Consider the following 13,339-nt stretch of genomic DNA (forward strand, 5'->3'; position numbering starts at 1 on the left):
AAATGTTAATGTGATAAAAGCATTCAGTAAAAAAACATGTTAAGATAGGAACTACACATATTTTACTATCTTGTATATCTATCCAAGAATTTGGTTTGCATTTAGGTATGACCTATGACCAAGTTCAATATTCAACAGCTTTTAGCTTAGCTTATTACTGCATATATTTGCATATAAGCCAACTCCTCAACTGAACATGTACGACTTTAAAATGTGCATAACCTGCACAAAAGCCAACCCATATGTCCAGCCATATTAAAAAATCTTGTTCTTGATTAGAAAAACTGAAATATGACTATAAAGTCTTCAAAAACATCTTAAATTTTCACTTTTACAACCGTTTTCATCAGACACCAGTCAAATGACTGCTCTTTTGCATTTAGGAGAAATTTTAGTATACAGATTCAGGCCCGTTTGGGACTTACTGTTACATCTCAAATTTTTAGTTTTGGGTCTGAAAAAAGTTTTGGAAACGTTTAGGAATCTTTTTTTAAATTTATGTAACACTCATTACAGCAGGTCCTATGGGTTCAGGTTAAGTATGTGATCTTGTCTTTGGCAATCTGTATTAACAATATACCAGTAAACCAGAAATCAACAAGAAAACTTTAAAATTTTCAAGTTTAGACCTTGTCCCAGGCAGAGTCCACCCTAACTTAAAATGGAAGAACATTTGTCTTGCAATCCAAGGGTTACAGGTATGATACCTGCCCAGGCCTACCTGAGTCACCTCTCTTGGTGAGTCCAAGGGAAATGCACATAACACCCATTTCTTCTGCATGATATAGCCAATAATGTGTTAAAAGTGCTGTTAACAAAGAAACAGAACAATATACAAACAAAGAATATTCAAAGAAAGTGTTGTGACTAAACTTTGTTTCTTGACAACTTCCATCCTTTAATCTTACCATCTGTAGGCCATTATGTTGCCATATTTCTGTTGGAAGGCAAGTTCCACTGGATTTTCTGGGTCATTCAAGTTGTACAGGAGCAATGTCTTCTTCCCAATAACCACACTCACCTGCAAAAGATTAACAATGGTACATTTCATACAATCAGATTAATGTTGTTGGTGGTGGTGCTGTTGTTGTTGTTTTGGGTTTAAAGATACACTATACATGGCAGTTAGTATAACTGGTTGAGAAAGAACCCTGTAAGAACCACCAACCCATGGGAAGCTACTAGTGAGCTATCTCAGATACCCATGCAGGCCAAGACTCCAAACCCATGTAGAGTGAAATGGCAGTGATCAGGAAAGTCAAGCATCTTAGAGCACTTGACCCATTTAAGTCTCTTTTTGAATACAAGGTTGGGGAGGTTTTGAAATTCATGGAAGATTTTCAGTGCCAAAAAAGAACATAATACCAGAGAGTTATCATAATGACTGGGTGAAAAGTATGTTTTGCAGATATAATAATAACCAGTACCTTAAGAACATGAGAAATATATGTTTCATTTAAAAAGCCAGAGATTCAAACCCATGCAGACAGATGTTGTGGGATTAATGCCATTTGTTTTAGCAGATGATAGGCCATATATAGCAATCAGTATACCTGGTGGAGAATGAATGCGGAAAACTCCAGGATGAACCACCAACCAACTGGCAATCTTTCTCACATACCCACATTAGCCAAGCCCAAGACTCAACCCCACATGAACAGAGGTGAGATGTCAGTAATTGTAAAGGTGAGCACCTTAGACCACTCAGTTATCTGGGGTCCCAATCTGCTTTATAATTTATGTATGGTAGTAGCAACTTTATAATTTATGTATGGTAGTAACAACTTTATAATTTATGTATGGTAGTAGCAACTTTATAATTTATGTATGGTAGTAACAACTTTATAATTTATGTATGGTAGTAACAACTTTATAATTTATGTATGGTAGTAGCAACTTTATAATTTATGTATGGTAGTAGCAACTTTATAATTTATGTATGGTAGTAGCAACTTTATAATTTATGTATGGTAGTAGCAACTTTACAATTTATGTATGGTAGTAACAACTTTATAATTTATGTATGGTAGTAGCAACTTTATAATTTATGTATGGTAGTAACAACTTTATAATTTATGTATGGTAGTAGCAACTCGAATAACAAACAAATAACTCTATTGTTAAAAAAATATTCAATGCAAAAACTGTTAAAAGTCTTTGCCAGTTTAATAATTTAAATATCATTCTCATACCCTGAGTGGACTATACTATCATCTGATTAGCCCAGGGTTTTTTTGGCTTTTCATTGCTCAGACAACATTAAAAAGAGCATGTTTTATATCTGTTTTCCTATTTATTCCATACCGTTTCAAAGTGACAAAGTTGGTGAATGGTCCAATTTGACTACACAGCTTGTACATAGATCTATAGTTTTATCATACTTGTTTAAGATATTTATCAGACTTGTTTAAGATATCTATCATACTTGTTTAAGCTATTTATCATACTTGTTGAAGATATTTATCATACTTGTTTAAGATATTTATCATACTTGTTTAAGGTATTTATCATACTTGTTTAAGATATTTATCATACTTGTTGAAGATATTTATCATACTTGCTTAAGATATTTATCATACTTGTTGAAGATATTTATCATACTTGTTGAAGATATCTATCATACCTGTTTAAGATATCTATCATACTTGTTGAAGATATCTATCATATTTATCAGACTTAAGATATTTATCAGACTTGTTAAAGACATTTATCATACTTGTTGAAGATATCTATCATATTTATCAGACTTAAGATATTTATCAGACTTGTTAAAGACATTTATCATACTTGTTGAAGATATCTATCATATTTATCAGACTTAAGATATTTATCAGACTTGTTAAAGACATTTATCATACTTATCAGACTTGTTTAAGACATTTATCATACTTGTTCAAGATATTTATCATATGTACCAGACATGCTTAAGATTTTTTCAAACTTGTTTAAGACATTTATCATATTTATTGGACTTGTTTAAGACATTTATCATATTTATCAGACTTGTTTAAGACATTTATCATACTTGTTCAAGATATTTATCATATGTACCAGACATGCTTAAGATTTTTTCAAACTTGTTTAAAACATTTATCATATTTACTGGACTTGTTTAAGACATTTATCATATTTATCAGACTTGTTTAAGACATTTATCATACTTGTTCAAGATATTTATCATATGTACCAGACATGCTTAAGATTTTTTCAAACTTGTTTAAAACATTTATCATATTTACTGGACTTGTTTAAGACATTTATCATATTTATCAGACTTGTTTAAGACATTTATCATACTTGTTCAAGATATTTATCATATGTACCAGACATGCTTAAGATTTTTTCAAACTTGTTTAAGACATTTATCATATTTATCAGACTTGTTTAAGACATTTATCATATGTATCAGAGTTGTTTAAGACATTTATCATATTTATCAGACTTGTTAAAGACATTTATAATACTTGTTCAAGCTATTTATCATATGTACCAGACATGCTTAAGATTTTTTCAAACTTGTTTAAGACATTTATCATATTTATTGGACTTGTTTAAGACATTTATCATATTTATCAGACTTGTTTAAGACATTTATCATATTTATCAGACTTGTTTAAGACATTTATCATATTTATCAGACTTGTTGAAAACATTTATCATACCAGTTTATGATATTTATTAAACTTGTGTAACATATTTATCAGAAAACACTTTTAAAGTGTAACAGTACATGTTTCTGCCTTAAAATATCAAACTTTATCTCATGATTTAACAATATTTACATACACAGAACAAATGCTTAGGAAATACTGCAACTTACTGTATTCTCTCCTATCTGACTTCTTTCATCACCCTTCATCTCTGAAAACTGAATATCGCCTGGCTCTGCCCTTAGAGATGTTTGCCGAACAGTGTCCCCTTCATTGTTACTGATTGTGATGGTTTTGTCTTCACTACCCAGAGCAAGCAGATTTTCTTTGCTCCAGGCACCACAGGTTATCTTTTTTGTATGCTTTCCAAGAATTGGGATTTTCCTGAGAGTAACAAATTATCACTGTGATAAGAATGGAACACAATAACATATTCAGATTTTTAAATGAAAGGTAAATTCTTTTGGATTCTAAATTGCATAAAATTATAACAAACATGTTCAGCATCTGTATCACATTTTCTGCTTCTGAAAATTGAGTTATACATTTGATTTTATGTCAGTACAGTGTAGACTATAAAGGGGAGACAACTTTTACAAGTACATCCTTTGGTTGTTTTAAATGCACAAATCAGACTAACACATAGAATTACAAATCTGTCTTCAAACTTTTCCTACAAGTTACAGATCAGATTTTATGGACTAGAACTGTACTCAAAAAGGCCATATGGAAAAACAGGTACAGGGCAAATGGTTTATGATAATTCTTTTGCCTCGAGTTACATTTTAAATGCCACACACAATGTGCACACAACTGCCATACCCACGCAATCAAAATCATTATTATATGGAACAATAACAATTTTATTGAGCAATATTTTAAATTTACTAAGAAAAGTATGGAAACTGAGACAATCTTTACAAAAACAGTATCTTTTGCACTGTGCTTAATAATGGGAGAAGAAAAAAAACTTGAATCATTAATGCAAAGCTGCATTCATCCAATTTTTATAAAAGTTAGCCTTGATTGTTCACCTTGATCCATCTGTAAATGGGTAACCACATATATATAAGGAATAACTTGCAATGTAGTCATGCACATTCTTTTTTAACCCTAGAAACTAATTTCTGACTGAATACACCAGTACAGACTCATGCTGATTTAGATCTATTATGCCATCATTACTTGGAGGTTTGGTGATTGTAAATCAACAGGTTTCCTTTTACAGTCCCCACTGCCAGGTAAGGACCATTTTTAGCCCAAAGAAGAAATGACAGCGTGTCCCTGTAATGAAATTATGACATCATTTAAATATTACTCTGGAAAATTATGCAAAAACTTATCCATTCTCTTTACCACTGAAGACATTTATTTCAATGATGAAGCCATGCAATCAAAGATTTTCTTTGCGTGATTAAGTATTAGAGCTAGAGTCAATTATTTTTGTAAAATAACATCAATTGAGAATAAAAAATTTCACAAGTGAACTGCTAAAATTAGAATTTCTGTGCAATTTTGAAATATTTTACATTCATTGGGCCCCATTTATGTTGTGATTGAACAGTTTTCCACCCCAGAGGACACATTCTAAAATCACTGGACAGATACATATTTTCCCTGAGGACCCATTCCAAAATCACTGGGCAGATACATATTTTCCATGACAATCCATTCCAAAATCACTGGGCAGATACATATTTTCCATGATGATCCATTCCAAAATCACTGGGCAGATACATATTTTCCCTGCGGATCCATTCCAAAATCACTGGGCAGATATACATTTTCCCTGATGACCCATTCCAAAATCAATGGGCAGATACACATTTTCCCTGAGGACCATTCCAAAATCACTGCCAGATACATATTTACCCTAAGAACCATTCCAAAATCAATGGGCAGATATACATTTTCCCTGAGGACCCATTCCAAAATCTCTGTTAGATACATATTTTCCCTAAGGACCATTCCAAAATCACTGGGCAGATACATATTTTCCATGACAATCCTTTCCAAAATCACTGGGCAGATACAGTTTCCCTGAGGATCCATTCCAAAATCAATGGGCAGTTACAATTTCCCTGAGGACCCATTCCAAAATCACTGCAAAGATACATGTTTTCTCTAAGGACCATTCCAAAATCAATGAGCAGATATACATTTTCCCAAAGGACCATTCCAAAATCAATGGACAGATATATATATTTCCCTGAGGACCCAATCCAAAATCACTGGCAGATACAGATTTTCCTTAAAGCAAATAGTATATTTACTATTGTAAGAAGCCTTGAAATATACATTTACATAAATGGGCCCAAACGAATGGAAAATATTTCAAAATTAATCAAATGTACATTTAGTCCCTTTGGTCTCCATTCCTCAGTACAGTTTTCAATACTGTGTAAATCTGTTTCATTTCATAGGTATCAATTTTTGTGCTTTGGCAAAAAATTACATTTTATTTGGTATTTAAATTGATGAATTGAGAAAGTTTTCTTGTTTGTGCATGCAGATTATTTTTCACTGGGTTTTAACATTCCTAACTTTCAGAAACCACGAAGTCCATAAAAATTTGTATCCCACAAAAAATTAACAGTATAACACAGAAGCTATTAAATCAAACTCTCCTCAGAGAAAACATACCAGAAAAGTTATTAAGACTTATTACAAGTTATCTTTCAGTCATAATATTTTTTTAGAAGGGTGTGTCTTTTCAACTATGAATATAATTCCAATGTTCATTCTTTAAAATCCTTCAAAGTCTCGCCAGTGTTAATTTAGCAGCTTCCAAAATTGTTTTGCATTTCCAACTTTAAGATGAGAAAATATGAACACAGGTAATAAGAATACAACAACAGTTACAAATGAAACTGCATAGGCATGCAAGCTGAAACAACTAGAATCATGGTGACCAATGTGCTCACATAAATGTAACCATGCATCTTTTAAAACACCCCTACCCCAACAAAGAAGAGGAATCATGAGTAAAACAATATAACCAAGTGTTAGAAATGTCACTTGAATCTCAATCTAGTTGTAAACTCTCTAACTACATGATGTGAACTCTGATTGCATGATGTTATATTTATTTGACACCACCTGAGTCCACTGTCCATCTGTGTGGTTTTATTTGTATTGGCATCCCACATGATGATGTTACTAGTCTTGTCATTAATAACAGTCAAAGTGTCGCCATCTTTATCCCATCCAATTCCAGTACAATTTCTGAAAAAAGAAAGAGAAAATTATGATCATGTTCACAACTGTAACTAAGAAACTGAATTCCTGAAAAGTATTCCTTCACAGCAATCTCAAGGATACAAGATACTGTACATGTAACCCAAACACTAATTGTTGTTCATCAATGTTGTTCCCAAAATGACTCACTTTTAAAGTTTGAGCATATTTAATGCCAGAAAATACAACAATTTGGTAACCATGGTAACTATGTAATGGATGGTTTGCTGTATGACAATGACTGATTAAAAAAAAAGGGCAAGCATTTAAACTGAAAAATTTTAAAAGTTTAAATTTATGTATCCTTTAATTGTAAAATTTCCTGCTTTTATCTTTTAATTTTTCTCATATATAATTTATTATATTGTTAGCTCACCATCACCCCTCCCCCACAAAAAAAATCTTACTGACTCTGAATTAAATTTTAATATTCTGCCATCAGGAGACATTTGCCATGTTACTGTATGGACTCCACTATAAGCCGAGTTCAACTGCAAACAACACACACCCTTATCTAGCATTGTACAATGCACTGGCTCTGGGTCTATGTTGTTTGTCCTACTGATCACTCCTTACAAACTGCAGAGAACCAGATCTGCTGGCATATTACATAATAGATATGGGTCTGTGCAGTTTGAAGTTGAACTTGACCTACAATCAATTTTATATGGTAGATTTGCTTCTTCTGAAATTCCAGTTAATTAAATCTAACACTCACCAACAAGGACACAATACTGCAAGATGAAAAACTACACTGCCACAGTATTTTTGCCATCTTTAATGATATTGGGAGATGACAAAAATGACTTGCTACATTTTCTGTGGTCTGAAACTTGATTTCTTTTCAATCAGGCTTTCCAAGAAAGTGACTGGTACATGCTAATGGTTTCTCAATGATCCTTACACATTACAAGTGAGAAATTCAAAGTATGCAAACTGTACATCAACCCATATCACTTATATATTCCTTTTGCACCTCTCCTTCACTGTATATTTGGGAAAACGCAAAAGATATTAAAAGAAGAGAAAATGTCAAATCAAATAACTGGAAGTGGCTTCTTTTTATCCTGGAACTGGAAATCAAACTTAGTCTAGCTGATACATTTCTTTCAAATTTGTTGCCTGAATACCTGATAAAGCAATAATCTATACCCATGACAATGATGCACTGGAAAAGTGATATGATGATCACCCTATTTTAAAACCATACTTCTGATGTTGGGAAGTGGCCTTATAAGAGAGGAAGTCTTTCCAAAAGGGGATCAGAGATATGAGTAATAAGTATATATAAAGTAAGAAAAGTAAAAGTAATTTTTAAATAATTATTATAATCAGTTAAAAGTCACATGCATGTCATAGATAAATAATTATGAGTACAGTAAAACTTATGCTGAGAGACCACCCCTTCTGCCGACAAAAAGGATTTACTTAGGAGAGGTGGTCTCTCATAACAGGCATGTGCAGAATAGCCAGTTTTTATGGTCAAATTTAAATAGGATTAAGTACTAAATAATCAATTACTGTATCTATCTTATGTTCTTTATTCATACGATCTATTATAAACAACGCCTGCATTCATATAAAAAATCATATAGTATAACAAATATTGACCATTAACATTATAAGTTTTATTTGAAGTTCAGTAGCAGTCTACTGGCATTATGACTGAATTAAAATGGTAGCACTTACTTATCCTGTCCATAAATTGTAATGTTGGCCATGATAACACTTATGTAATAATTTATTTGCAGCCAGAAAATAAAAACTAAGTCAACAGTGAGATAAATACTAAACAGAACAACTCAAAAAACAATGTGCCAAGATGAAAAGTTGATGAGATCTCTTTCATGGCATGTTTGGCATTATGTCGGTTTTAATATATTAAAAAAGCAACAAGAAAAACCAGACCTTTATGTTAACCAAAGATATAAATTATCCAGAAAAAGCAAATAATAATTATAAAAACCTTGTTCATCCCAGACACTAAATATTGTTACTCAACACACAAGCGATTTAGGATAGTACCCACTGAGATATAGTGAAAACAGGGTGAGAAGATTTGACATAACTGGCATTGTGCTGGTTTTGACAACAGATAAACAAATAATATGAACTTTTGAATTATGTGTGCTAATGATTGCTAATCCTTTAAGGATGGAATGGTTAATCACAAAAGAGATTTTGATGACTATGGCACACCAATGGTGGTTTGTGATGTGCACAAATCAGGTTTACAGTCATTCACATAGAACTTTACCTTACAAATCTAATGAACTGGTAACCAGACTCAACCTTTCCCCCATTTTCTGCATCTCAGTTCAGAACAATTTGCACTCTACTCAGCAATCATGATTACAAAGCATTCAATAAAGGTCTTTGGCGTTTATATATGGGTTTACAATATAGTTCTTCACTACAGGGCTGAAACATATATTATGCCCAAATATCATGATCACTGGTAACAAGTGACAGTGCATTTATATTGTAAAACTGATCCATGCACAACAGGTATACTTGTAAATGACAGGTGGTCATTCAGAGCAAAGGTTGCTCAAATCAGGTTTTTACTGTAATCAACCATTTTCAAAAACCAATAGAACACCCTGTCATTAAAATCAGTGTAAAAACAACTCTTCTGTAAATATCTTTCTCTATCCATTCCTTTTTTCCATTGCAACAAAATGTTTTTATCAATGTCATTGTATACACAAATCTTTTTTATATCAAATTTCTCTCTTCCTGTAATTGTTCAATCAGCTTTCACTTTTTCTATAAAACTGAGCCAATTTTTCTTCCTTGCAGATGAAATTTTGCACTTTCACATCAATTTATTCAATCACTGTTGACTACACCACTGTCAATATAATTTGCAGCTTCACACAAATGCTCTGTCATACATGCCAAACCCCCACACCCCCAAGACATTTAACTGTAACTGTTGTAAGTGGCAAAAAAGTTTGGGCACAGTAAGTGTAATTATCTATATAATATGTCAGAATTACAGCACGTATGAAAAAGATACATCTATTTCTGCTACTAACCTGGTTCTGGTGGCGCTATACAGTTTCGCATTTTGCATAGGGTTAGGATTTTAAAGAAAAAGAATGTCCCCGGCTTTCCTCACTGGTATACTGGCTATTTAAAAAAGACCTTGTATATCTTAGGTATAATGCAAAGAACCTTTAATTCCCTTTATTTTGGTGTATGATTGATGGGTGTACTATGGGTTATAGAGTATACAGCTTGGCCTTACTTCAAATGTGCACCTTTCAAAAAAGTGCTAGCTCTACTTGGTCATTTTCACTTCCTGAACTTCAGAGGTAAATTGTATAAAAAAGAGCTGATAACTTTTTTGACATTTTATATATTTGGTAATTCATTCATTGCACTTTCAGAAGCTGGTATTGTCTAGTCCGGCAAAATTCATTTTCCCTATTTTAATAGCTGCTATGTATAGTGTACTTTAGACTAATTCAGACTGATTTTTTAACACAAGGGAGCAGTCATTTTAGTTAGCAGTGTGCTTAAATCATGTAAAATTTCCAAAAGTACAATATCCAAAGGAAATATCATCCACATTACATTAATGTAGCATAGAGGTATGCAAACATTCTCTCCACTGTGCATGTTTTAAATGTGAACTACTTCACCTTACATACGTCACTCTCTCAAAAGTACATATTATCTGGTGAGCGCCACCTCTGCAGCTAGTCAAAATTCTAGTCACAAAGGGTAAAATCCATATAGATTAGAATCCAAACACAAACACAAAATATACTGAAAAATTATTTATATTCAGTACTCACGATGACTAGTCTACATGTGTAACTTTCCCTCAACGATTGTAAACTGAGATTCTTCAATGTGCATGAAGATGAGCTCAGAGTGATGCAGTGCATTACACTCATATTCTTCTTTCTAAGTTTGTCACGTGGTGCTGATTTAACCTTTTCTGGATCTGACATGTTTTGAGGTTTGAAAAATCCATATGCTCTAACATTCTCCATTATATAAAACATCCACATCTCACACTGTAAAGCGTTTCACATAACATCTAGCACCATTTCGTTTAAAAGTATAGACTGGTCTGCTAACTTATTAGCTTATCAATATAACCACTCTGTGAGGAATAGTTGATATTTGAAGAAACCCTTCAAATTTCTTGGAAGTGGGTTATATACAGTTGGTATAAAAAGCAAATAAGGAAGGTACTCCTATGCTAATCTTATACAGCGGTTATCTTTTTAAGAATATTCACAAATTTATATGAGTGGAATTAAAGAGATGATAATAAAAATTACCCAAAAAATCTTTATTGCTTTATTTTTATTTTTTAATGTACCACAAAAATGTAATCCATATATAGGTAAGCATAAAATGCAATTTGGGGAAAACAAATTGCAACAGTGCAATGATTATGCCAAAAGTTTAATGGCTGGTATGTATGCTCTGTGTTTAGAAGGATGTGAGCTTTTCAAGTGATCAAATGGTTATAGGCTGGTACCATGTCAAAAACATTTGACAATCTATGTGACTGAAGACAAAAAGGTCATTATAACATTTTTGCTATAGGACAACATGATATCACTCTGGCTTGGACTAATCAATACTCAGCTGTTAGCTTTTGTTATCTTGGTAATTATCAGTGATAATAACAGCCAGTATTTATCAAACCAATTAAACCTGACAACTAATTAACACAGAGCAGCAAGAAAATTCAGATAAATAGCTGGCTTCTTGTATAGAATAAACTTTAAATACTTTATCAGCGATTCAGCATACTGAAATAAATTTCATTGCCAGTTTTGATTTTAGAAATAACAAACTATGTGACATTTCAATTTGTACACTCCAATAAGTGTCCTCTCATAAGTGGTAAATTTGACATACCCTGCACTAATATGCTGACCATTGGCCATATCAAAGAGGTGACGTCCATGACGTGTAATTTTGAACACAAATTCACCTATGGAAAGGGATTCTGACATAAATAAAAAAACAGCCATGATCATGTTTCATAAGCAAAACCAAAACAGTTTTCATATTTCCAAACACCATTTAGAAAGGTGCTGTAATACTAACCCTGGAAGCTGGATCTCCTCCTTCAGTTCACCATGACGATCATAAATTTTCACCAAATGATCATTGCTAGAAATAAGACAAAACAGCAATGAACAGACAAAACGAAATGAAGTTCAGTACAAAACTAAGCACTAAAAATCTTAACTTATTTTATGAAATTCTGAAAATAGCTACTGCCTGCATCACTGCTTAATATTAAGTACAAAAAATGCACTCTTAGTAAAATGAGGACCAATATCTTGTAAAATAGCTGGTTTATCTAGAAATATTACAAATCTAATTTTTTGGAAATAATTCTAATACAAATAATGTTTTTAAATATTTGATTTCAGTCATTTGTGTTGAAGTTCTTTAACAGAAATAGAACACTGAACTCTTACATTTAACTCTAAACTGTATATTGATATGTTTTAATTAAATTTTGAAAATCAAACTCAACCTGGATATTGCTTGTATCAATCAAGTAGAGATCTACCTTAGTCTTCTCATACATTACTTAAGAAAAAGAACAGACTTTAAATACTGATATACAGACAAAATTGTGGATGAGGGTAACAATATATACCCATTCTCATACATGGTGGGGCATAACAAATTTAATTTATTAAAACTTTCAGTGATTAAAATTAGTCCCATCCAACACATCCATTTGAGAACATAACTGGCAATATCAATAAAAATCACCAAATAAAATCTTATTTAGAATGAAACTCATTTTACTCTACAGAGCATGTTTCAAAAACAGTCAACAAAAGGTACAGTACAGAATATGAAGCAATAAACAGCCAATTTTCTATACTAACTTCAATGTTACTGATTACATGTGTTGTGAATATGCATTTTTCATATGAAGAATAAAAAATGTCCTCACAACTGTCATGTACAAAATGTCCTCACAGCTGTCGAGGATTAATGTTCTCACAACTGTCAAAAATAAATGTCTTTACAACTGTCAAATATAAATGTTTTCACAACTGTTAAATGTAAATGTCCTCACAACTGTCAAGTAGAAAATGTTATCAAAACTTTCAAATACAAATGTCCTCTGTCAAATATTAATGTCCTCACAACTGTCAAGTATAAAATCTCCTCACAACTGTCAAAGTAGTTTTCAGGGATTCATTTAAAGGAATAACTTTGCAGTATGCTACTATACTTTGTATATAATAAATAAACTTGTTTAAATATCAAAATATTACCTTGTTGCTGCCAAATAGTTCCCGAGTGTCTTCTGCCAACAAAATGTATATCCTTGATTCCCTGACCCTCTACCACTTGACACACTGAACACTCGCTGAAAAATAAATAACGTAATAAAGTGTAAGAAAGAAATGTAGAAATAAAATTAATGCAAAGCTTACATGCACATA

General features: G+C 32.3%; 1 protein-coding gene across 1 annotated transcript in view; it reads right to left on the minus strand.

Moving 5' to 3' along the window:
* Window positions 1-13,339, minus strand: part of LOC149797878 (WD repeat-containing protein 19-like) — a 37,045-nt gene that overhangs the window by 18,644 nt on the left and 5,062 nt on the right. The window contains exons 2-7 of the mRNA XM_089960814.1: window positions 13,169-13,263; window positions 11,970-12,035; window positions 6,750-6,875; window positions 4,836-4,934; window positions 3,821-4,034; window positions 909-1,021 (exon numbers count right to left, since the gene is read on the minus strand). Of these exons, the coding sequence (XP_089816940.1) occupies window positions 909-1,021; window positions 3,821-4,034; window positions 4,836-4,934; window positions 6,750-6,875; window positions 11,970-12,035; window positions 13,169-13,263 (713 nt within the window). The remainder of the gene's footprint in view (window positions 1-908; window positions 1,022-3,820; window positions 4,035-4,835; window positions 4,935-6,749; window positions 6,876-11,969; window positions 12,036-13,168; window positions 13,264-13,339) is intronic.

The sequence above is a fragment of the Sinohyriopsis cumingii genome, chromosome 6 (genome assembly GCF_028554795.1).
Source record: "Sinohyriopsis cumingii isolate HCF-2022 chromosome 6, ASM2855479v2, whole genome shotgun sequence".
Classification (NCBI taxonomy): Eukaryota; Metazoa; Mollusca; class Bivalvia; order Unionida; family Unionidae; genus Sinohyriopsis; species Sinohyriopsis cumingii.